The 24,238-nt window shown below is 53.1% G+C and overlaps 10 protein-coding genes across 10 annotated transcripts; 5 read left to right on the top strand and 5 right to left on the bottom strand.

The window, feature by feature from the left end:
- Positions 1-213: 213 nt before the first annotated feature.
- On the top strand, positions 214-3,065 carry COCVIDRAFT_26511 (hypothetical protein; the record flags this gene model as incomplete). Its single annotated transcript, XM_014701235.1, has 2 exons — positions 214-832; positions 886-3,065. The coding sequence occupies 2 exons, from the start codon at positions 214-216 to the stop codon at positions 3,063-3,065; spliced, it is 2,799 nt and encodes a 932-aa protein (XP_014556721.1).
- An 800-nt stretch (positions 3,066-3,865) lies between these two features.
- COCVIDRAFT_98869 (hypothetical protein) lies at positions 3,866-4,051 on the top strand (the record flags this gene model as incomplete). The annotated part of the gene is made up of 1 exon (XM_014701263.1): positions 3,866-4,051. A coding segment is annotated over one exon (186 nt), but the record flags the coding sequence as incomplete, so codon positions are not given.
- A 279-nt stretch (positions 4,052-4,330) lies between these two features.
- COCVIDRAFT_99095 (hypothetical protein) lies at positions 4,331-7,366 on the top strand (the record flags this gene model as incomplete). Its single annotated transcript, XM_014701262.1, has 3 exons — positions 4,331-4,483; positions 4,567-7,168; positions 7,224-7,366. 3 exons carry the CDS (start codon positions 4,331-4,333, stop codon positions 7,364-7,366), a joined length of 2,898 nt encoding a protein of 965 aa, XP_014556748.1.
- Positions 7,367-8,237: 871 nt separating this feature from the next.
- COCVIDRAFT_37662 (hypothetical protein) lies at positions 8,238-10,306 on the bottom strand (the record flags this gene model as incomplete). Its single annotated transcript, XM_014701261.1, has 3 exons — positions 8,238-8,375; positions 8,479-10,148; positions 10,186-10,306. The coding sequence occupies 3 exons, from the start codon at positions 10,304-10,306 to the stop codon at positions 8,238-8,240; spliced, it is 1,929 nt and encodes a 642-aa protein (XP_014556747.1).
- Positions 10,307-10,602: 296 nt separating this feature from the next.
- COCVIDRAFT_26508 (hypothetical protein) lies at positions 10,603-11,893 on the bottom strand (the record flags this gene model as incomplete). Its single annotated transcript, XM_014701234.1, has 3 exons — positions 10,603-10,723; positions 10,780-11,623; positions 11,677-11,893. The coding sequence occupies 3 exons, from the start codon at positions 11,891-11,893 to the stop codon at positions 10,603-10,605; spliced, it is 1,182 nt and encodes a 393-aa protein (XP_014556720.1).
- A 394-nt stretch (positions 11,894-12,287) lies between these two features.
- Positions 12,288-14,078, top strand: COCVIDRAFT_37659 (hypothetical protein; the record flags this gene model as incomplete). The annotated part of the gene is made up of 1 exon (XM_014701260.1): positions 12,288-14,078. One exon carries the CDS (start codon positions 12,288-12,290, stop codon positions 14,076-14,078), a length of 1,791 nt encoding a protein of 596 aa, XP_014556746.1.
- Positions 14,079-14,224: 146 nt separating this feature from the next.
- COCVIDRAFT_98896 (hypothetical protein) lies at positions 14,225-15,125 on the bottom strand (the record flags this gene model as incomplete). Its single annotated transcript, XM_014701259.1, has 4 exons — positions 14,225-14,641; positions 14,699-14,890; positions 14,968-15,047; positions 15,104-15,125. The coding sequence occupies 4 exons, from the start codon at positions 15,123-15,125 to the stop codon at positions 14,225-14,227; spliced, it is 711 nt and encodes a 236-aa protein (XP_014556745.1).
- Positions 15,126-15,664: 539 nt separating this feature from the next.
- On the top strand, positions 15,665-16,882 carry COCVIDRAFT_99091 (hypothetical protein; the record flags this gene model as incomplete). Its single annotated transcript, XM_014701258.1, has 2 exons — positions 15,665-16,141; positions 16,280-16,882. The coding sequence occupies 2 exons, from the start codon at positions 15,665-15,667 to the stop codon at positions 16,880-16,882; spliced, it is 1,080 nt and encodes a 359-aa protein (XP_014556744.1).
- A 341-nt stretch (positions 16,883-17,223) lies between these two features.
- COCVIDRAFT_98856 (hypothetical protein) lies at positions 17,224-19,567 on the bottom strand (the record flags this gene model as incomplete). Its single annotated transcript, XM_014701257.1, has 3 exons — positions 17,224-17,634; positions 17,684-19,232; positions 19,302-19,567. The coding sequence occupies 3 exons, from the start codon at positions 19,565-19,567 to the stop codon at positions 17,224-17,226; spliced, it is 2,226 nt and encodes a 741-aa protein (XP_014556743.1).
- Positions 19,568-19,980: 413 nt separating this feature from the next.
- On the bottom strand, positions 19,981-23,751 carry COCVIDRAFT_98871 (hypothetical protein; the record flags this gene model as incomplete). The annotated part of the gene is made up of 6 exons (XM_014701256.1): positions 19,981-21,373; positions 21,429-22,839; positions 22,894-22,960; positions 23,013-23,414; positions 23,483-23,616; positions 23,688-23,751. The coding sequence occupies 6 exons, from the start codon at positions 23,749-23,751 to the stop codon at positions 19,981-19,983; spliced, it is 3,471 nt and encodes a 1,156-aa protein (XP_014556742.1).
- Between the last annotated feature and the right edge of the window lie 487 nt (positions 23,752-24,238).

Raw genomic sequence — 24,238 nt, 5'->3', positions numbered from 1 at the left:
ACCGCTCGCTCCTTCTGTCTATTGCTCTCCAGAACATCCGGCTACCATCGATTGTATTCAGCCACGGCTCGACATAAGACTGGCTTCCTGTCGCCGCTCACCCACAGGTAGCCATTGCCCATGCATTGACGACAATTGCCTCGCACTTCCGAGTCGCACACTCGACTACCGGTGGCATACACAAGTGTTGGAGAAGAAACGGCGTCCCGCGCAATGCCGCAAGACACAGGACAAGTAGACCAGGCCGCCCCCGCACTTGCGCCTACAGACATAGAGGATGTCGAACTATTCCGGCGGTCACCACACCCATACCTACGCCACGGGGACGAGATACGCGGCCAGTATCCTGAAAGAGCGCATAGCCTAGGCCTGGAACCCCCAAGTCATGCCGACGCGAGACTGGGCAAGAATGGTGCAAAGCGCAGAGAACCAGTGTCGCAATCACCCAGCGAAAGCGGCACCGAGGCAGACGACGAAGGCTACAACCTAGTCAAAGCACTGCCTGCGCCTCCTCTGCGCCTCCACAAGGGACTTCGTAATGCGCGGCCCAGGGAAGGCGGGCAATGGGCTAGTCCTTTGCTCACACCCACACAAATCGACGATGAAGGGAGCAAGTTTTCCGACGAGTTCGCCAATGGCGGTAATCGGGGGAAGCGAAAAGGGATCGCGTACCACCTCGACGAAGAGGCAAGGGCAGCCAAGCAAAAGTATCTCCAACGGCGGCGGAATGAAATGGTAAGGCGAGCGACCGAGACGGCTTTGCTCGCTGGCATTGGCATTCTTGCCGTCCATGGATGCGAGTGCTGGAGCGAGCTGCTGTCATGGCACAGAGGTCAGCGTCATTTACCAAGATATCAATGGAACAATGGCTAATACCGGCTTCAGCAGAACTGCTCACGCATACTACTATTATAGTGACATTACTTGGTCTATATCCGCTACGACTACTCTATTATTCTTGGGGGAAACATTCGAATCTTGCACTTCACCGGCGGATCCATGTACCGGCAGCTTTCGATCCGGCTACGATACTATACCCGCCAATACTGCCTGTACTAATCGCCATTTCACTTTTTGCTTCATCGCCCAAGCCTTTGCTTCCAAATATCCTGCTTGGACTGGCAGCGTTGCCAGCCAGAATTATTCCTTTCAACCCTTCACCGTTGGGGTATTCATCGCTTCACTGGTTAATTTCCATTCTGCCGCTCATCGCGGCTGAAAATACCGATATACCATCTAGACTGACTGCAGAGAAGCCGTACAAGCTCAAACTACCGCCTCCGCACCAAGGGCTGGATCCAGAAGTGCTTGTCTGTCTGTTTCCTCTACATCAGGCACTACTGCCGCCTTTGTACTACCTCACTACAACGAGCCTTCTGCCAACGGAGCTGCACCTGCTGTCGATTGGGCTCATCAACTTACTTTTATTTTCCGACTCGCCTCAGGCGATAATACTTAGCATTCTGCTCTGGATGGGAGGGCTGGGAGTATTTGTATGCTGCGGCAAGGTGCTCAAGTGGGGGGTTACGCTCGCACGCATCCCACAGTGGAGGCTCCGGCGCGCAGGCCAGGTAATTCGGGCTCGTCAAAGCTTTTTGGAAATATTGAATAAGAGCCTGGGCTCCAGACGCAATGGACATGGCTCTGCAGCGAAGAATGGCGACAGCGATGCAGATGATGATGATGACGCCGCTATGTTTGGAAATAAGACCGAAGGCCTTAAGATTGACATACCTCAACGCAGTACTGCAGGTATCTTGTCTACGGGCAGAGCGGAGCCACAGTCGGCTGCCGAAACGACAAAGAAGTTTTTTGACAAGATTAATGGAAAGAGCGAGGAAGCGTTTGGCGTGGGCCGCACGCGTAGGAACACTTTGCCTATTCTTTCTGCTGAAAATCAGGCATCACCGCATCGATTCTCGCATCGAAAACGATCCCGATCAATTGCACAGTCATACCTGGAGCTTACACCTGCACAAGCAACACTACGGAAGTGGCTGTATGCCGTGTACTTTTATCTAGTAGTTGTGATTTTGATACTGGGCCCAATCCGGTATGCCGTCAGCAAATGGGCACTGTATGGGCAGGAGCCATTTGGATGGGCGATTAGCTACCTGTTTGGCAACCTACCGAGCGTGCGATGGAAAGTGTTTGAGTGGAACCTGGACTGGTGGATAGCGCTGCCGTTGAGAGAAATGTCGGATGATATGGCAGCAGGGGCACAGGACATGGCACTCGGCGAAAGGGTTGGGCTTGTGCTGCTAGGCGAAGCCAACACACGACTGTTGCTGTGCATGTACTGCATGGGCACCATTGTGGCGGGCCTTGTTGCAGTGTTTTCACTGTCTGCTGTTGTTGAGGTGGACACGCGCCGCAAGGTGTTTCACGGAACCATGGTGGCCATGCTGCTGCCGACCATCTACGTCGACCCATGCTTTGTGGCGCTAGCTCTGGCACTTGTACTGGCCATTTTCATTCTGCTGGATCTGATCCGCGCTTCGCAGCTTCCGCCGCTGTCGAAGCCGATTGCTAGATTCCTCACGCCATATGTAGACGGGCGGGATCTCCGTGGACCAGTAGTGGTTTCGCACATTTTTCTTCTCATCGGCTGCGCAATTCCGCTCTGGCTATCTCTGGCGGGAGTCGAGCGGAGTGGGGGGGAGCCATGGCGAGAGTGGGGGGTCAAGAACCGAGACATTAGCATGGTGTCAGGAGTGGTTTGTGTCGGAATGGGAGATGCAGCAGCCTCGCTCATCGGGAGGCGCTACGGACGTCGCAGATGGCCATGGGCAGGTGGCAAGTCACTGGAGGGCTCGCTGGCCTTTGCGGTTGCGGTGACTGTTGGGCTTGTGTTTGGCAAGGCATGGCTGTACTTTGGATGGGGGAGTGGTCAGATGGTGCCAAAGACAGTGGGGAGCTGGGTGAGGGAGGCAGCGATGACGATGGGAAAAGCCAGTATTTGCGCAGCAGGAGCGAGCTTGAACGAGGCGGTGCTCACAGGCGGCAACGACAACGTGATTGTGCCAGTGGTGCTGTGGGTTCTTGTGAGAGGGGTCAGGCTGTGAGGAGCCTGAGGAGTATGGCGTCAGGTGGCATGCAGGTACGGTACGGTGCTGAGGCAAAGGAGGCTCAACTAGAGACAGGGCTATATATGGAATTGCAAGAGTCTGCCGACCCAGCAGCCAGGCGTGTGAGCATGCGCATGAGCGTGGGTGTCAGTGGGTGTCAGTCAGTGTGTGTGTGTGTGGTGAGGAGGAGAGCAGGGCTCCTACGTCATAGTGTAGCAGTTGGAGACGGCTGGGCTGGCTAGCGCTCCGTCGCGAACTGGGACACTAGCTGCAAGTCACAGCGGCGGCCATTTGACGGTGCCGAGGCAGGGATGAGACGGGCGGCGGGTAGTGCAAGTAAGTAGACGAGCGATAAGCTATGGTGGTAATGCTCGTTAGTGACTTGCTCGGGCTGGGCACGACAGATGGCAGACATGGCAGGCTGCTTGCTCATGCCCCAGGCGAATGGCGTGCGCTGTGGTCATGCCGCCGGCCACATGATGAGGCCCCTCTTGTCGCCTGCTGCCAGCCAGCCAAGGCAGTGCTCACGGCCAAGGGCGGACTCGACGAGGGCACCACGGGGCGGGCCACACGGGCATACGAGCATCAGTAGAGTGGACGAGTACATTGCTGTGTGCCAGACATGGGCGATAGGCTGCTCGTGTTGTCGCTGCAGCCATAGAGGCGCCTCGTCTCGCACGCGTCGTTATCAGTCCTATCAAGGCAGCGCTAGCGGCGCGCTAAGCCCTGCCCCATGACTGCGAGTCGAGCCTGGGGGACCCTCCACTCGACCGTCTGTCTACCTAAACCTCCCAAGCCACTCGACTGCTCACTGCCCTCTCTCTACCCACTCCTCCTCTTCCCTACTGTCGCTGTCGCTGTCGCTGTCGCTGTCGCTTTCACCATCCCCGTCGCCGTGCATTGCCCATAACCCTCGGACCTCGCGCCAACGTCTCGCCGCCACCCTGCGTCTCGCCTCGCGTCCCCGTCACCACTATCGATAGCACCGCATACAGCCAACAACACCTCCGCGTCCCGACAACACAACCACTGCCCCGCTACCCCCCAACAGCTCATGTACAACTCGCTCACGCCTACCCTGTACCTGCATCTGCGCTGGTAGCCGCTTCCCAACCACCCCACACCTAACAACAACCCATCTCACCACCACCACCACCACCTCCTCCTCCACCACTACATCAACCACCACCATCACCACTACCACCCGTAGTACAAACACACCCACCATCGACGCCGAGCCAGGCAGCACACCCCGTGCCGCCATGGCTTCACCAAGCTCCCATGCCCCCCGCCGCTCGGGGGCATCCCCATCCTCATCTGCTGCCCCAGGCTCAGAGCAGATCATTGGCAAGTTCAAGCGCCTGCACCACATTGGCAAGGGCAGCTTCGCCGAAGTCTACCGTGGAATTCACATTGTACGTTGCTGCTGTTTCTGCTGCTCTTCCCCTCTCTGTGCTTAGACATAGGCATCCGTCGCTAACCAGACGACCGTAAACAGGAAAAGCGCCAATCGGTCGCCATCAAGTCGGTCAACATGAACAAGCTCAACAAGAAGCTCAAGGACAACCTTGTCTCCGAAATCACCATCCTCCGCAGCCTCCACCACCCCCACATAGTATCGCTCATTGACTGTCAAGAAGCGCCCTCGCGCATGCACATCATCATGGAGTTCTGCGAGCTTGGAGACCTGTCGGCCTTCATCAAGAAGCGCACCGATCTGGTCAACCACCCCCAGACGCAGCGCATGATAGAAAAGTACCCCAATCCCGCTGTCGGGGGTCTGAATGAGGTGGTTGTCCGACACTTTGCCAAGCAGATGGCGAGTGCCCTGGAGTTTTTAAGGTCCAAGAATTACATTCATCGTGATTTAAAACCACAGAACCTGCTTTTGAATCCCTCCTCCATGTTCTACTCGCAAAGCGGAACTCTCGAACGAATGCCTCTCGCCGCTAGCGCGAACTCTCTGATACCTGCCACTGGAATCGCCTCTCTGCCAATGCTCAAGATTGCTGATTTCGGCTTTGCTAGGATTCTGCCGACAACATCGCTGGCGGAAACGCTATGTGGCTCTCCGCTCTACATGGCTCCCGAGATTCTGCGATATGAAAAGTACGACGCAAAAGCTGATCTGTGGTCTGTAGGTACCGTGCTGTTTGAGATGATGTGCGCTCGTCCTCCTTTCAGGGCCAACAACCACGTCGAGCTGCTGCGCAAGATTGAAGAACGCAAGGACCAGGTTCGGTTCCCAGAAGGCCTTGTTTGCACCCGCGCTATGAAGAACCTGATTCGCGCCTTGCTCAAGCGGAAGCCAACCGAACGCATGTCTTATGAATCCTTCTTTGCAGACACTGTCATTCGCGACGAGATCCCCGGAATGGTGGACGAGGATTTGCCTGGATCCATGCAGGCTTCTGAACGCCTCCAAACCTCTGCGTTGGAGCCGCTTATTGAGCAACCTAGACAAGCTCAGAAAGCGCCTGCCGAGATGGATCGCCCAGCCTCGGATAGCCCGTATGGTTCATCGCCCAGGAACAGGCCTTCTTCGCGGCCAAGCTCTAGACCAGTTTCTGGAAACTACTCAAACACCCCGCCGATACCGGCTTCTGCCCGAAGGCCCAGCATTACGCCAGTCGATCCTAGTGAGGAGCGCGCATCTTACCGCGACCATCGACGCCCACCTCTTGGCAATGCTGCAACGGCACCAGCACGCACCACAACCCTGCAAGACCAGGGTGCCGCACTTAGTCACAGACGTAGATACTCTCGCGATGAACCAACACCGCCACCTGTCGGTTTGAAAGAGCATCTTGACCGTGAGCGTATTCCGCAAAGAGCTGAAGTCCTACGAGAGGCGGCTGAGCGAGCTGCACAGGACAACGCTTTAGACGAGGGTTTCGTGTTTGTGGAGAAGCGTCGTGTAGAGATTGACGCTCTCGCAGACGAAATTGCCAACAGCCCACAAACACAGCAAGATCGACCAATGTATAGGGATACCCCAATCAAACGACGGTCGACAACACAAGGCTCTCCCACATCGACTACTGGCGCAGTGCCTTCAAAAGCTATCCAGATCCAGCAAAAACCCACAATCACACATCAACGCACTGGCTCATACAGTCGACGACAATACCGGCCCAGCTTTGAAACAGCAACTTCTGCTCTATCCAAGGCCATGAACATGGTCAACATCCGAGGACTTGGCCTTTCACCACCCATCATGAAAGGCGTGTCGCCGCCGCCCCAGGGATACTCGGCATTCCCAGCATACCCCACCGCGCAAAGCAGTATACTACTTGTTGGTGATGGGGGCAAGATGGTCAGCAAAGATGAGGACTCACTCACAGTTCGAAGGATCGAGGATCTGGCACAACTCAGCCACGTTGTTTATGGTTTTGCCGAAGTCAAGTACAGTCAACTAGTCCCTGTTGCACCAAGTGACCCAGCCTTGGGTGACGGGTCCACAGGTGTTGCTCGCAAGCCAAGCAACGATGTCATCGAATACGACGAAGACGATGAAGATCTGACGCCTGACACTATTCTCCTCATCTCGGAGGAAGCCCTGGTCTTGTTCGTTAAGACACTCGCGATGCTAAACAAGGCCATGGATCTCACTGGAAGCTACTGGAATCGGACTCGTCGCCATAGCGGGCTTGAAGGAACTAGTCGTACAAACGCCAAGCTCGGCCAGGTCGTTTCTTGGATGCGAGATCGCTTCAACGAGTGCTGTGTCAAATCAGAAATTGTTGCTCGCAAGCTTAAGCAAGCACAGCAGCAATTGCCACCTGACCACCCCAGCCATCCTCAGAACCAGTCCGCAGCGTCAGGCTCAGCTACTGCCGTGGGTTCTGCTGAGAACATCCTGCTTACCACTGGGGTTACTGCCGAAAAGCTACTGTACGACCGTTCTCTTGAGATGAGCCGTCAAGCAGCCATCGACGAGCTCACAGGTCATAACCTGGCCGATTGCGACATCAACTATTGGACTGCGATCACTATGCTTCAAGCCGTCCTCGAGGAGGAAGAAGACGTACCAGGTCACAAATCCGACGCAGAGGAAATCAATGGTCTCGACGGTGAAGACCGAAGGTCAATACAAAAGCGTACGTGTCTTTCCCAATCATGATTATTGATAACCACCCAACTAACTTCTTCTAGTTCTCGAACAAATGAAGAGCCGCCAAAAGGCGCTCAAAAAGAAGCTCGATGCTCTCAAAACCCAAAAGCGTTCTTCAATCACCGGTGCTCCTTCGCCTCACCCTGTCGGCCGCAACTCGCCTTCACCAGCGGCGGCAAAGTGAGTGCAACAAAGAAATTGCACAAGCACAAAGCACATACACACATATATATCACGTCAGGTCCCAACGTTCCATCTAGCATTGCATCGGTTCGGCGCTTCCACAACTTCTACATGAGACGCTTCATTGCTTCCTTTTTGGCTCTACTTCTTGTTGCTCATGTTTGAGCGGAATCTTCACTCATGGCTTGCTTGCACATACCAAAGTGCGTTTTTTTTCCTGATGGGTTTTTTTGCTTCAAAGGCGCCAATATGGGAGAGGGCGGCGCTTGGGGCGTATGAATATGATACCAGATATTTTTTGTTTCATTCTTGTTCTTCTTTTGGTTTTCATATCTTTCGACAGCCAAATTGTGCTGAAAGCGTTTTTTGCTTCTTACTTCTTTCTTCTCTCTTGTTCAAACTGGTCGACTATGTATCTGTGGGTCCATATATCTTGCGGGCGTTTTTTTCTTTTTCTTTTTGTTCGGGCATGATTGGGGGGGGGGGGGATTTATTTTCGAAGAGTGACAGAGAGACGGAGAAAGGCAAACTTGCATTTTGGTGTCGAATTTGGATATTTAATAGACAATTTTGAATTTGGGTGGTGAAAGCGATTTTATGATGACTTCTTTGTTCACTTGACTTTCATTTCGTCTTCTTGTGCAAAAAACCCCTCCTCTCCCCTCATCTCCCTATGGACATGGATCGGGTTTTCCAGAGTATATATATATAGTTATGCCACGTATCGATATTTTGCTCGTTGCAGAATGAGAATAAGCGAGAGAACTTGAAACTTTTGTTTTACGTATCATCTTCATTCTCTCGTCAAGATTCTTTACAAGAACTGTTTAACTTTTTTTTGTCTCCCCCAGCGTCCCTTTGGTTTAACTCGATCAAGAAACCGAAATATTAATAATCTTGATATCCTCCTCGGGCTTCTCCTTGTACACTTTTGTATTCTCAATCTTATGCACTACATCCATGCCTGCGATTGCGCGCCCAAAAATTGTATGCTTGTTATCGAGCCACGGCTATATTTTACACAATTAGCTTTCTGTATTTCATCACACTCTTCAAACACGTATCGGGGGGTGAAGGGGGACAGAGAGAGAGAGAGATAGAAACAAAACTTACCGTCTTCTCAGTTGTAATAAAAAACTGACTTCCGTTTGAATTGGGACCCGCATTCGCCATGCTGACCGTATACGGCTTGTCGTGCTTGAGGTTTGAAAACTCGTCCGCGAATTCCTTGCCCCAGATGCTTTCGCCGCCCGTGCCGTCGCCTAGGGGATCACCCGTTTGGATCATGAATTTGCGGATGACGCGGTGGAAAATGACGTTGTTGTAGTAGCCGTTGCGGGCGTGAGTGACAAAGTTCTCCACGGCTTTCGGGGCCGCGTCGGGGAAGAGGCGGATGGTGATGTCGCCATACGTCGTGTGCAGGGTAGCTGTTGTGCCGGTTGCTGCGAGAGCTTTTTCGTCGTTCTTCTTGTTCGTGTTTGCGGTGCGTGGCTTTTCGTTTTGCACGTCACGGACGGACTTGGAGACGGTTGAGTCGTTGGTGTACATGTAGAAGCGGACTTTGCCGGATCCTGTAGATACCAGCATGGCATCTCGGGCTTCGGCTTCTTGTAGCAGCGGGTTCTCACTTGCTGCCATTTCGACTGTGACGACTCCCTTCTTCTCGGGCTGGCCTTGGTAGAGACATAGCCATAGCGGGCGGATCGACTCTTCTTGGCCGTAGAGCTTGACGAGCTTGTTGGTCACCGTGTTGATGACTTTTACGCCGTACATACTGCCGTAGAGAATGAAATTGCTCGTCTCGTCGAAAATGACATTCATGCGGCTTCGCACCCATGGCTGGTCAAGTTCTCTCTCGATGCCCATTCTTCGCCCAAACTCCATGTCTTCCAGATGCTGGACCGCAGTTCCGGCCTGCTGCATGCTCGCCATCGTTTCAATGGATTCGTCATAGGTTCGGTGCAGCTTTCCCGACGCAAAGTCAAACACGCGGACCTTGCGGTCAGGGAACGAAAATGTAGCAAATTGCTTGCCAGTAGGCGAAATGGTGAGCGAGGAAGGGACGCATTTGGACTTTTTGAACTCAAACAGACTTGTCGAGCTCTTCAAAGACCACACATTGTCTGGTTTCTCATAATTTCCATTTGGCCTCCAGTACTCCACCATGCCGCCTTGGTCCACGCTCACCACGCAATCGTAGTCGTTATTGTACGCCATCAGACTTACAGGCGCTCTATGCACACTTTTCAAGACCTGTAGCGGCTCCGGATTCTCACCCCTGCCATCGTATATACGGATCCAACTGTTCTCTTCCGAGCTGACAGCTAATTGGGGGAAGCTTGCGCCTCGGCCATGCAGCCAGCAAACAGCCAGAGGGGCATAATCCAAGGTCAACATAGCCAGCAGGTCGAATGTGATGACATCAAAGATCTTGATAGTCTTGTCTGCACCAGCAGTTGCAAAGCTGCGACCGTCTGCGCTTACATTGACAGACTTGATCTCACCGCTGTGGGCGCGAAACTCTTTGACAAACTCGATTCCCCCAAAGACCTTTTTCCAAAACTTAACAACGCCATCGATGGAGCTGGTGATGAGAAAGTCGGTGTGGGGAGTAAATGTGGTGAAGCACAGTTGTTCGCGGTGCATGAGTGATTTGGAGTAGCGGGTTGCGCCAGGGAGCGCAGCAACGTAGAGCTTTTCATACGGCAGTTTGCGTTTCTTCTTTTTCGGCGCAGAGGAAGGAAGGGCAGGTCCAAAGTCATCGTCGTCGGAAGATGTATCATCTACACAACATAGTGTTAGAGAGAGTTGCGCGCATACAACACGGGCTGATGGTACCTTCGTGAGCCTGCGCTGCAGATTCCTTTGCAGATATGCTGCTTTCGGCCTCCATTTCGGCGCGAGAGCGCTTTGGCTTAGTCGGCGACTGCGATCCGTCCATATCTATTGTGTTATAGGAAAATGCCGTGGGCGTGTTTACCCAACATCGTCCTACACACTCGACGGCCGGGCCTGCATTTCGCTAGAGCGCGCTGTCACGTGCGTTACTATGGCCGGTCTTAAATTCTAAGCTAGTGAACATACGTCACTCAGGTACACCACGTGATAATGCATGCAGATTCAAACAGAAGTTGGGCAGTTTATTTATTAATATTGCCATGTCATCGTCCCGTACTATCGTACATGATGCCCATCGCTCTACCCTCATCACGGCCGTAATGTGACTAGCATCCCAATCTACAACTTCTGGTAATCTAGCTTGCCCTCGAGCTTCTTCGACTCGGCCATCTTCCGGACTGCCTTGTTGAAGTCGTCCTGGTTGATTGAGTCTCGGTAGTCTTTGATAGCGAAGAGACCGCTGGGAAATGTTAGTATTCATTGTCTGTTTTTCTTAGTTCAAGTAAGAGTACTTACGCTTCTGTTACGACGTTGCGCAAATCGGCACCGTTGAATCCATCGCTCATCTTGACAATGCTCTCAAAGTCAATCTCACCATCTGTGACAACACTTCCAGAGTGGATCTTCAGAATCTCCAGACGTCCAACTTCGTTTGGCAGGGGAATCTCGAGCTTGCGGTCAAGACGTCCAGCACGCAATAAAGCGGGATCGAGGGTATCTGGTCGATTGGTTGCCATGATAATCTTGGTCTGACCGAGGTAGTCGAAACCATCCAGTTGGTTCAGTAACTCCATGAGGGTTCGCTGAATCTCACGATCTGCTGATGTACCTTCGGAGAAACGTCGACCACCAATGGCGTCAATCTCGTCCATGAAGATAATGCATGGTTCGTGCTCCTTTGCGTAACCAAACATTTCACGGATCAAACGCGCCGACTCGCCAATGTACTTGTCGACGATGGCCGACGAAACAACCTTGAGGAAGTTGGTCTCCAGACTGCTCGCCACGGCACGGGCCAGCAGCGTCTTTCCGGTACCTGGGGGTCCGTAGAGCAGTACACCCTTTGGTGGCTTGATACCGACTCGCAGGAACAGCTCAGGGTTCTTGAGTGGCAGCTCAATGACCTCACGGAGCTCGCGAATCTGCTCATTCAGACCACCAATTCCACCAAAACTGACCTGGCCAGGGTCTTCCAACGACATGTTGTAGACGAGGGGATCGACTTCGCGGGGTAGCATGCGCATTATGGTAAGGGTTGTCATATCGAGGGCAACACGTGTTCCTTGTTTGAGCTTGGCCTTGTCGACCTTTGACCGGCATCCGACTACATAGCGGGGGCCGGATGATGCCTTGACAATGACTGCAGACACCGGGTTAGCATTTGAGGGTGGCGGAGTCTCTGATACAACGTACATCGCTCCTCATCCAACTGCTTGAGCACCTCGCCTATTATCTGACCAACACTCTGGAGCGCCTTGATGTTCTCCTCTGATACGTCAAAGTCATGCTGTAGACCTTTTATCTCTAGTCGCAATGCCTTGAGCTTGGCCTCCCACTCTCTTGACTCGAGGAGCTTGGACTTGTAGGCTTCGAGCGCATGCTCGCGTTCTTGGTCACCACTGCCACTCATGGTGGGCTATGTATGTTCTGTGGGTGGGTGGTGGATAAGTGAAGGGCGGTGCTGCGTAGATGGACAGCGGCCGGGTTTGCCGCAGCGGGTGCCTCTGTCTGAGGGTGACAGCCGGATATGAGCAGTGATTCGATCCGGGGAGTAGGAACCGAGGAGGGGCGGGAAAGCAAAGGTGATTTGTAACAAACGACGATGATGGCGGTGATGGAGTCGATGATGTGCCCCAACGCGGCGGCGGAACGAGCGCGCTCAAGGTGCACGTGCGCCAAGACCTCCGCGGCGGTGGCAGCTCCCATCCCAGTCGGCGTTGGAAAAAAAGTTGGCCGACCATTTTTCAGGTCGCATCTGGAATCCACCAAGGGCCTCTGTCGCCCACAACCACCACCTCGACATCATGTCCTCTTCCTTCTTCACCACCCCTGCCTCGCAGCGGAAACGGAAGCGATCCGAAGCTACATCCAGCGCTCCCAAGAGGCGCAACACCGACGCCAATGCCCGCCGCGCCCAGCGAGAAGACTCTATCAGCGGCAGCGACGCCTCCGACGACGACGAAGGACCCATCTTTGACGATGAGAACGATAGTGACGAGACTTCCGAGGACGAGAATGAAACGGCTGCCGAAAAGCGCCTCCGATTGGCAGAGCGCTATCTGGAAAACATCCGCAGCGAGGTCGAGCAAGAGGTGGGCTTCGACGCTGAGCAGATTGACAAGGACCTCATCGCAGAACGACTGAAGGAGGATGTCGCAGAGGGCAAGGGAAAGATCTACCGCTCCATCGCCGACGAATTGGACTTTGAGCGCGCATCGCATGCTGCTGGCTACTCGGGTCTACAAAAGGCGATAACAGGCTGTGCCGTCAAGCTACCTTATGCGTGGACAGTCAGCAAGGACCTCGTCGTAGAAAAGTGGGAGATTGCCGACCCAAAATCCTACGCGCCAGATGCTTCTCGTCCAACTAATATCACACCGCGTAGAACTCCCAAGCGACTCCTCTGGCGCAAAGGCAACAAGAACAAGAAGGGTGACAGGGCCTACTTAGGCCACACTGGCGAGATTGTGTCCATTGCCATATCGGATTCTGGAAAATACCTGGCCACTGGCGACATGCATGCCCGACTAATTATTTGGGATGCTGATACTCTGACGCCCCGCCATCTGTTTACTCGCCATCGTGATGCTGTCCTCTCGCTTTCTTTCCGACGAGGTACCGACCAATTGTTTTCGGGTGGAGCAGATCGCGCTGTTATTGTGTGGAGTGCACCAGAGTCTGCATACATCGAGACACTTGTGGGACACCAAGACGCCGTCATTGGGGTTGCTGGTGGACTGGAGGTCAATCAAGAGACGTGTGTTAGTGTCGGTGCCCGAGACCGCACTGCGCGTCTATGGAGGGTTGTCGAGGAGAACCAGCTGGTGTTCCATGGCGGTGGTACAGCAAGACAAAAGGGCATGGATAAGCTGCGCAAAGGCCGCTTTGGCAAAAATGTTGACGGAGAAGATGCAAAGGAAGGAATGACCAATAGCACACACCCTGACGACGACGATACACCTATTGCTTACGCAGAAGGCTCTATTGACTGCGTTGGCCTCCTTGACGCGAGCTTGTTCGTTACAGCTTCCGATAATGGCGCCCTCTCGTTGTGGTCGGTCACCAGGAAGAAGCCTCTTTTCACCTACCCGCTTACGCATGGCCGTGATCCACCACTTGCGCCAGAAGAAATGTCAGCTAATCACGATGCTACTACTTCGGTCAAACCGGGACCGCGTTTACCAAGATACGTTACCGCGCTCGCCACGGTGCCGTTTGCCAATCTGGTCCTTACAGCGAGCTGGGATGGCTGGATACGTGCTTGGAAAATTACCGACGACAAGAGGAGTATTGAGCCGATCGGAAAGGTGGGACGTGTGCCTCTCGATGAGGATGCAACAATGGACGGCAACAGTGAAGATGGCCCAATTCTGATTCGAGGTATCGTCAACGGACTCTCAATACAGGAACGAGGCGACAGGGGTAAAGACGGATTATGCATTGTAGCAGCAGTAGGCAAGGAACCAAGACTAGCAAGATGGATGTCTGGTAAAGTCAAAAACGGCATCTACGTTTTCGAAGTGCCGCGGAAAAGCCTAATGAATGGCGCGGCTGATGAAGAAAACGAAGATGAGGATGAAGACGAAGAATCGTAGTCCCGGAGCAAAAAAGCATCTTTTTGCATTTTCAGGGCGTTCTTCTTTTCTGTACAATTCGCATTTTCCTGCCCATATCTAGATACCAAATCTGAAATTCTGCACTCCATGGAGGCCAGATTGAACCCAGCTTTCGTTCTTTGCGCTTATGAAGAGCCATATACTAGCTTCTCGACATTCTCCATATTGGCACCCCCATTTAGCATATTTGCTCTCAATTCCAGTTCTCCAAAGTAATTCGGGCCCGTACTATGCTTGAAGCCTAGTTTCTCAAACAGCGCCAGACTGCGCTTGTTGTCTTTGTCGATTTTGACGCGTAGGTAGCGCAAGCTTGCTCTTCTTTGCTTATCTTGTTGTGTGTATTCTGCGAGGAGAGAGGGTAGGGAGGAAGAAATGTACCACATGAATGCTTGGAGTGCTTCGTGTGCGAGGCCTTTTCCTCGAGCTGATGGTTGGGCAATCATGATTTCTAGTTCGCCGACTACGAAGTCTTCGCTGTTTTTCTTCTCTTCGTTCTGTACGTTGTCTTCATCGTCGTCGTCATAAGGATACAAAAAGAGATTCTAAGCGTTTTCACGTGTTATACGGATTTGTTTTCAAGCGTGGTGGGGTTAACTTACAACATCTCCAATCATACACTCGGGCGCGTCTTGCAGTCCAGGTATAACTTGCTTCTTCTCAGCCCATGCTGAGTGGTCTGGTGCTGTGCAGATGATGAACGTCAGTTTATCGGCATCTTGTCGCCAAGACTCTTGCATCGAGTACTCTTCTGGTAGCGTGAGGGGCTCAGATGCTGTGAGCTTTTGTAGGTCCTAGAGACTTTTTTTAATACCACTGATCTTTCAAGGAGAGAGTACGGGGTTGGAGGATGAATGCGGGGATAATGTACTTCGTCTTGCATCCATTGGTGGTAGGTCAGGACATGATGTGAGCAGTATGGCACAAGGAGAAGGCGCGGGGTAAGAATGCCTAGGACGGGTTTAGCACTTCAAAGAAAGAAAAACATATGATCTTAGATTGCATACACTCATTTTCGTTCAACTTCATTGTTGTGGTGTTGAGTGGTGAATTTTTGTAGTGTTTGAAAATTTGGTTGAAATGGAAAAATAACTTTTGTTTATCAGGCGCTCAACGTGAACAATACTGCCGTCACAATTCTGTGCTGTATTAGCCAGATATAAATGTCACGTTAGGAACCTCGGCACCATCATAACATTTCAATAAAATTTCAAATAAAATAACAACACGGATTTCATATGTAAAGTCGCATTGAAGGATACGCATCGAGCCTGATGGGGTTAGGCGAGAGACGGCAGGATGGTCCGGCTCGAACGGGTCAGCGGTCTTACTTGTAACCTCATCATAACAGACCCAACATTTGATTTCTTACACGCGCCCACTTTTCAGCAAAACATTGAATCATCACTAAAAGAGAAGGAGAAACCAATTGGAGAAAGAGTTTTTAGCTGGCAAGACTCCCAGGATCCTACCGCGACTTTCCAGAACACCGTTAATAACCCATTTCCCTTGGATCCGCCAAACTAAACCCACCACATTTCAAAGCTCGCAATTATCTTTCCTATGCAATGGATTCCCCTCACATCCTAATAACAGGCGGAAGCGGCTTCCTAGGCACAAGCATAATCTCAGCCCTCCTCAACACTACAAAATACACAATAACCGCCCTCGACATCTCCCTCCCATCCCTCGGCACCCAAACCTTCAGCTCCAACCCACGCGTGCGCTATACGCGCTGCGACATTCTAGATGTCCCCTCTCTCTCCAAAGTATTCGCTGAAACCAAGCCTACAGCCGTAATTCACACGGCCGGCATCTTCTACGTGGGCACACGGCGGTACAGCATGAAAGACCGCGACACGGTGTTTAAAGTGAATGTAGAGGGCACGCGGAACGTGCTAGAGGCGAGTAAAGAGCACGACGTCAAGGCGTTTGTGTACACCAGTAGTATCGCCGTACTTTGTGATGATTTCTCGCGGGATTTCAAAAACGCAGATGAGACGTGGCCGCTGGGAAACACGGATACGACTTACGGGCAGAGTAAGGTATGTTAAACATCCCTTCCTCTATCCCCATATTTCCCTTGTAAAACTCCCCTTCTCTTCTTCTTCTCCCACCCTTTTCCCCTGCAAATCAACAACCAAACCCACCACTCACCCTTTCCCCCCCTCCCCGCCAAAAAGGCCCTCGCAGAATCCCTCGTCCTATCTTCAAACTCCCCCTCCTTCGCAACCACCGCGTTACGTCCAGCCCCCATCTTCGGCCCCACAGATCGCATCTGCATCCCGACGATCCACGCATGCATCGACGCAGGCCAAACCCCCTTTATCCTCGGTCCCGGGACGAACCTGCAAGATTACGTCTACGTCGACAACGTTGCGCACGCGCACGTGTTGGCGCTGGAGAACTTGCTATCTACCGCGCGCACAGCGGCGGGGGAAGCAATGTTCATTTCGAACAATGAGCCGGTTACGGCGCGAGCGCTTTGTTTGGCGATTTGGCGCGAGTTCGGTCATGTACCCAAGTTTGAGGTGCAGTTGCCGGTGGTGTTGGCGCGCTGGATGGGGATTGCGGCGGAGTGGACGGCGTGGGCCATGGGGTCAGAGGCGAATTTGAGTCGCGGCATGGTGAGTGAAGGGTGTAGGGATTGCTATGTTTCTGTTGAGAAGGCTAGGAGATTGATTGGGTATGAGGCGAAGGTTGGGTTGGAGGAGGGGATCAAGATTAGTTGTCGGGAGTATAGGGAGAGGCTTGAGTCGAGGAAGAGACCGTCGGTGTGGAGTTGATGTCCTGTCTTTCTATTTGGTGCCATATGGTTGGACATGTTGACTACATCTATAGCGATTGTTTCATCTAAACACATGCCTGTATGTTTGCATTCAGCTCTAATATCAAAACATCTTGTTCATTGTCCAACAGTCCGACATTTTTCGCTCAGCACCTCGATATCGCTCACTATACACTTCTCAGAAATCATCAACCCTTCAGTCCAGACCACGTTACTCAACAACGCACATATACAGCAGATGTCACAAGTCTCATAACCACATGCTTGTTCAGCAAACTGACTTCCATCGTTTCATCTAATGTACGTCCAGCCCGCCTCACACTACGTCCTCGCATCATCCTAGTTGATGACCTCTTCGCTCTCTTCAATAATCTCCTCCACAATCTCCTCAATCTCCTCCTGGTGACCATCCTCTGCCTGTCCAGGTGTCTCTCCCTTGAGGAACGCCAGTTCCAGGTCTGCACCTTCTTCGCGGAGTCTCTGGGTGACCTGTTCCCTCCATGCATGCCACTCTTGCAGCATCTCGCGACGGGCCTCCACAACAGCCTTGTTGGCTGAGCTCTTCTTGGCAAGATCTTGTTCGTCAAAGATCTTGGAGTAGTTGCGCAGGTTCTTGCGGATTTCAGCTTGCTCTTCCTTGGAGAGCAGTGTCGGGGGTCGTGGGCGCCAGAGAAGTTGCTTGAAGCCTTCAATAGCCTCTTCCCGGAGAAGTTGACCCTTGAAGTCATACAGGTGATAACCGTTTTCCATCTAAGAGAGCATTAGCAAAGCAAAACAGTAATCGAATCATTATACATACACGGTGACGGAAAGCGCTAGCAACGGTAGCCACATAGCGACCTGTAGGATCCCACTCAATGTCTGTAACACCATAGTGCTCAGCAGTATCCATGAGCTGCAGGTTGGCGTTGACCTCCTTGTCACCCTTCTCAGACTCGTCCTTGGGCTTGTCGAAGCTCATGTCCCAGAACTCGAGCTCGAAAGATTGCTGCGATTGGAGAGCAGCGACAACAACGAATCGTCCCTTAGGCGACCAGTAGATGGCGTTGCTATTCTTCTTGTCAATGGTTCGGATGTGGCGGAAGTTTCCAACGGCTCCTCCCTTTAGCTTTTCGGTAGCGAAGAAGGAAACAGCGGTCTTGGGGCCGACGGCAGCGCCTTGAATAACCTCGCCAGTGGTGATGAGCACGAAACGGTTGCCCTTGGGTTCCCAGGCAAAGTTGATGACAGTGTCCTTGATAGAATCAACAACTTCGACCGGTACACCCTTTTCGCGAACGCGGAAGATTTCCAAGTTTGTTGCAAGCGACTTCTTGGACTTGGAGTGGCGATCAACCTTGACGCAGACATATGCGGCTTCTGATTGCCAGTGCAGCTTGGCGTCAGAAACGTTGAAGAGGTTACGGGTACGCACGACCTCCTTGGATGGGATTGACATGAGTCCGACCTTGGCGGGGTTGCTGCCGAGTTCAGGAGTCCAGTAGCAGAAAAGTTGTTCGTAGGTCTTGATTCCTTCTCTGCGTGGGGTAGCGGGAGCCCACTCAAAATCCATGACACCCTCAATCTTGACTGATGTCTTGTCGAGTAGGTTCATGCGGGGAAGCTCGTAGATGGAGATGGACTGGCCCTGGGTCATACGTGCAACATACTTGTCATCCGAAGACCACTTGAAGGTAGGCCACTGCAGCTTCTTCTTGATGGGGTTGCCTTCACCATCGGTGCCACCAGGGACATCAATGGTAGCGAAAGAACGCAGGGGCTTGCCAGTGGCAATGTCCCAAATGATGTAGTTTTTGCCATCCTCTTCGAGCGAGAGAGATGGGACGGGGTGGTTCTCGTCAACCTGGAGTGGGCGGTGCGACCAGGTGGTGAGGTACTTCTCACCGGGCGAGAAGTCGACAAGGTTGACACCGGGATGCGCGAATCGTTTTTGCCTGCTCCATGACTTGCCTCCCCACAGTTGCACACCCTGAGCGTGCATAGAAGTGAGGTAAGTACCCTGTGGCGACCACTGGATAAAGGACTCTGTCCAGTTCTCACGGTCAACAACCTGCTCGGGCTGATCTTCCTTCTCGTTCCAGTAAACACCAACCCTGTCCTGACGGTACATGGCGATTTGGTCGCGGCTGTCCTCGTCTGCGAGCCACCACCTCAGGTGCTCCTTTTGCTCGAACGGAGGAATCTCGGGTGGGTGGTATTCCTCATCAATACGGCCCTCCTTGCCGTAGCGGTCGATGTCAGTGAGTTTGTTCACGGCCATGGTGTGCTTCTTGTCGAGTGGAGTGCCGTGGAGCTGCTTGACGGCTGCAACAGCCTCGGCGGGTGCGCTGTATTCGACGAAGGCATATCTGTGTCGCCGTCAGTGCCTTGGTCACCGTCTGCGAATGTGCGCGGTGCGCATGTCGAAATCAACGTACCCCTCCGTCTTGCCTGAGTCGTTTACGGGCATGTGTACACCATCGTCCTTGACCTTGCCCACGCTGTTCAGTTTGCGCAGCACGAACTTGATCAGCTTGCCCTTGCTGTCCTCGGGCACCACTGGCAGTCCATCAATTACGACAAAGGCATCAAGCCCCTCATCCAGTCGGACCTGGAACTGCTCTTCAATGTCGGTAAAGTCGATTTGGCTCTCGTCGAATTCATCGTCGCCGTCCATGGGCAGATTCGAGTATGCCGAGGCCATGATTGCTGCCTGTGCGTGCGTGTCGATGGCGGTAATAATGTGCCTGCGGGGGTGACTTTGGCGACTTGACGGTAATTTTGGTGCGCGCTAGTGGGGGTGGTCGCACGGGCCTCTTTACATACATCGACCTGATAGTCATTAGGATAGTACAAGTTCAGACAACCACTCTGCGCCATGATACAATATGCAATTCAAAAACAAAAACAAAAACAAACGAGAACAGTTGCATAGAAATCGATTTCTGCATATCCAAAGGCAGAGGCAACACGCCCAATCCAATATCGCTAAATGGCCTCCGTCGTTTCTCTGCGTCTATCCGTACTCGCACCTTAGCCGGTCGACGCCCATCGCACAAAACCGCACGCCACCCAGGGAAGGTATACACTAGAAGATCACAAATACATGAGCATCGGCTATCCTTGTAAGCCGCGCTTACCTTCGGCTGCATCCAGGTTTGGACTCTTGACCAACCTTCCACCTGCAGATACCCGCTTCTGCATTCGCGCCTCTCGTTCTCGCGCTCTCTCCGATGGTGAGCTACCATTCCCGGCTTGAATTGGTGGTAGAGGCGGGATCTTTTCTGCACTAGAAGACGCCTGATTGTTTGCCATGGGCGCAGGGAGCTTGCCTGCACGCTGGTCCGCCTTGAAGTCAAGGTATGCTCGTGCTGAGTGACCCAGCGGGATAGGAGCGGGCGTCATGGGCAACTCTGAGCCATTTTGCAACAGTAATTCTGCCACAGGGAAAGCTTTCCGTGAGGCTTGTGCTGTGCCCGGCCGTGGAGGTATGCCCGGTGAGGTCGCTGGTGATGCCGAGGCCGATGGTGATGCTGGGTCCGCTGCTGCAAGTGCTAGAAATACAACATGAGTGCCTCGTGAGCGATCACGCGCATTAGGGTTGGCCCGCAATGCCAGTGCATAGAGCACATTCTGGATGTCGTTCTTCTTAACAGACGCTAGTAGCGTCTCCTCTGGATTCGCATAGTGTGACATGCTTGGCGATATTGGCGCTACAAACGCTCGCTCTGCGTACTTTGATGTGATAAAATGAAGTCTCTGCTCGCGCGTTGACATTGGCCCAGGTTTCTTGCCAGGATCTAGCTTGGCTTCCCAGACGGAGTTGCTGATGCGGTTACCAACTTTGAGGAGTATCTCGATGATATCGGGAGTGAAAGAAGTGACGTCCAGTGTCAAGGAGCGCACCTTTGTGATATGTGTGCCTAACGACCGATGAATGCCGCTGCACTCGATGCAGATGACAATACCGAGGTTGATAGACACCCAGTCGACCTTGATCTCGGTGCCACAGTCCGCACACACTCTATTGCTGGCATCTGCGTCGCGCACTTGCTTCAGCAACTTTCCATCGTCCCCAGGCGCCTCATCTCGGCGATAGCCGCCAGGCCGATCCCCGACTGTGGCATGTCGAGCAGGGGCCTTGGAGCTGTAATTGTTGCGGTGGCTCGACATGGAAGGACTCTTGCCAGTGAGTACTGATGCAATATCTCGGTGGGTTTGCCCAGGCAACGAATCAGTCGACGGCCTATCAGATTGCCCCGCAGACTCGACAGCTGTTTGCAAAGCGTTGTTGACAGCGTTGATCCAAGACTTCATGTCATCTTCATTGGTAGCCTGATACACTCTTGTGTACTGCGGAGTTATGACTTCGAAGCAAAACCGACGGTCAGCATTACGTGCTTCGCGCACTGAGGCCATCCGAAGATCAATAGGATCCATGTGCAGTTCTAAGCTCTGCTTCCAGTTTGTATATTCTGAAAGCTTGCCTTGATCAAGGACAATCCAGAACCTGGGCATATCAGTATGATTTCGACTTTGTGGTAACACGATGCACGGAGACTCACTTATGCCAGGCTTGTTTGTTCAAACCCTTTGGATCTACATGGCTCCCAGGTCTGCTGAGAGCCCAAAGGAGACCCTGTTTACGGCCTGTGCCCGAGCCGGCCTCGACCATGGCAGCGAGGTCCTTTTCTTCCAGATCTCTGATTCCCTTGAACTTGTCCGGCTGTGTTGTGTTCATTGCCAAACTGGTCTTGCTGGCCTCTGGGCTTTGTGGTAGTGCTATAGACGAAGGAATACTCGTAGATGCAGAGGCCATGGGAGAGGCCATTGTACTCTGAAATACAGGAGCGATACTGCTCTTTCGACCAGGCAGAGATTCCGGTTCGGATCTTGATATTGACCTCGACACAGTTGCAGTGGACGCTGCTGGTGATGTGATTGACTGGTTTGGTACATCGTCAAAAGTCTTCTTGATTGTTTCGAGGGCGCGTCTTTTTTCTTCTCTTTCGGTCCTCTGAATCTGGAATTCCTTGTCTGCCTCTTTAACTTCACAAGTCAACGCCTCGAGATGGGGCAGCATCGTCTCAATCTTCTTGGCGGTCTCAAGGTAGCGCTTGGCCTGCGCGTCGGCGTATCGGGTCAGGTGGGAAAGAACTTCTTGGTCTTTCCTGCCGCCATGTAAATCTTGCATGAATGAAGAATAATCGAAGCGCTTCAACTCGAAATTGCGTCTCTTTGCGAGGTATTTGGAGTCGGTCTCGGCGCGCTTCTTCTCCTTCAAAGTATCTTGTCGCTGACCAAGATAGCGGCCGAGGTATTGGTAGTAGTCTTTGCTCTCCTCCTCAAAATCCTTGCGCTTCGTCTCGGCCTGCTTGATATCAATGTTGTAAAGTTTGTAGATGGGATCAATAATGAGCTTCTGGATATTAGTAGCATTTGATTTTTCATACACCAAGATTTCCTTTGCAATCTTGTCAAAGTAATGATCAATGGCAGGCTGGACAGCGTTGGCGTTGGACGATGAGGCCTCTCGAAGTGCATCCATGAGATCCGACATGGCATTGTTGCACCCAACCTGGGCTTCCATGGCGGCCTCTGCGCGCTTCAGGACCTTTTTCCACCTCGTGCGCATGTTGCCAGTCTTTTGCTCGAGCGACTTCATTGTGGCACGGAATAGCGGTCCATCATCGGTTTGGCTGAGGTCCTCACCTGGGCGAGAAACATCGAGCTTGACGGGCACATTTCCACTCGATGCTGTAGTCGCCTGGCTGGGTACCAAACCCAGACTGTGCTCTGGTATGGGCTCGCAAATGGGCGATCTCGGGGGAGGGGCCTCCCATTCTTTATCTTCGCCAGCCGAGTCGCTGACTCGAGACTCTATGGATTGGGCAGAGGGTACACGAAGGCGGGGCGGAACAGCAAGTTCCATGCGCGGGGTGGGCGACTTGGGGCTTTGGACCTGGCGTGACGTGTCTGTAGTCGTCAGCGGATGCTCGTACGCGCAAGGTCGGGGGAAAATTGTAGTACTTTGGACCCAAAAGGAAAAGTTTGCTAGTGTCTCGAGTCGGTGTGCTCGCTGATCGTATTCGACAAACTTGGAAAATGTCAGTTTTTGTAGGCGCGAGGAGGAGCGGGTGTATACAGACACTGCAGCTGGTGCGCCAGCCCCCGCCGCGGGATTCTAAGGGCTTTGGAGGGGTCCACTTCCACGACCACTGGAACTGGACGGAGGCATGCCCGCTCGTTGAGTAGTCACCGACAAGCTCCACCTGGGGGTTCTTGTGGAGGTTTGGGTTTGCGTGGAACTCGCGCGTGACGAGGTTGTCAAGGTCCTTTGAGCTCGAGGCGAAGAGAAAAGTCAGGCCGTTGATGTTTGTGTCGACGAGGCCCGAGGGGGTGATTGCGGAATTAGTGTTGACATTGTATATGCTGGGCACGGCTAGGTGCTGGCGGAGGACAAAGGTGAAGTTGAAGGTGAGCTCTTCGTCGTTGGTCAGGCGAAGGAGCAAGGCTGGGGGGCTGTCGCTGGAGGGGACTGCCTCTGGGTCCTGTGGGGAGAGGGGGAGTTAGTGGAGAGATGGTGATGGTGGTGGTGGTCAGGCAGGGGGAGGCGTACCTGGATGTACTCGATTACACTGTCGTCGCCAAAGTCGCGCCGCGCAGTGTAGCGCGTGGCGGGGAAGGCATTGGGGGCAACGTTCAGCAGCGTGCGGTTGCGGCCATTGGTGATGTTGAGCGAAGCCACCGAGACTGCGGGCGGTTAGCTGGAGCCTGGTTTTGGTGACAAGACGAGCAGAGAAGAGAAGAAGACAAAGGCATACATCTGGTCTGGTCGCGCAGATACAGGGCGGCTGCATCGTCGGCTTTGCTGTGGACAGCGCCCATGGCGGCGAGGAGGTTGTGGTGATGCGCGGGCGCATTCCTCTGGCGCCGGGAGGAATATGGGGTATAGCGCTATTGGGATGATTAGAGGGGCCGGCTCAGGGCTGCGACCGTGACTTGTCGTCGTGGCCAGGGCTGCGATGCTAGCAGAGGCACGGCAGGGCGGGCGACGTCTGGGTGTGACCACGACGATGGCTGACCCTGTAGTCTCTCTCTGGTCTCGAGCACTAAGTGCAGGCCGGGCGGGGGAGGGCAAACGGTCATGCAGCCATGCAGGAACGCCCAGGTGGTGAAACAGTTTGGACACGGCCCTGGCCTCCTCTTGGTTTGGAGGCCATCCATGCATCCCAAGGGCCTGCGATGCACGCCCTGCATCCGCCCACCAATCAGAACCCCCGTCTTTCCGCCGCCAGTCTGCCGTCATCGAGTCTTGGGCCTTGGTTACTCGAGGCTTGCTATTGCGAAAAAAACATTATTTTATTTTAAACTT

This window comes from Bipolaris victoriae, assembly GCF_000527765.1.
Source record: "Bipolaris victoriae FI3 unplaced genomic scaffold scaffold_41, whole genome shotgun sequence".
Taxonomy (NCBI): domain Eukaryota; kingdom Fungi; phylum Ascomycota; class Dothideomycetes; order Pleosporales; family Pleosporaceae; genus Bipolaris; species Bipolaris victoriae.
Note: the sequence above shows the minus strand (reverse complement) of the source record. Positions and strands in the feature narration are given on the sequence as shown.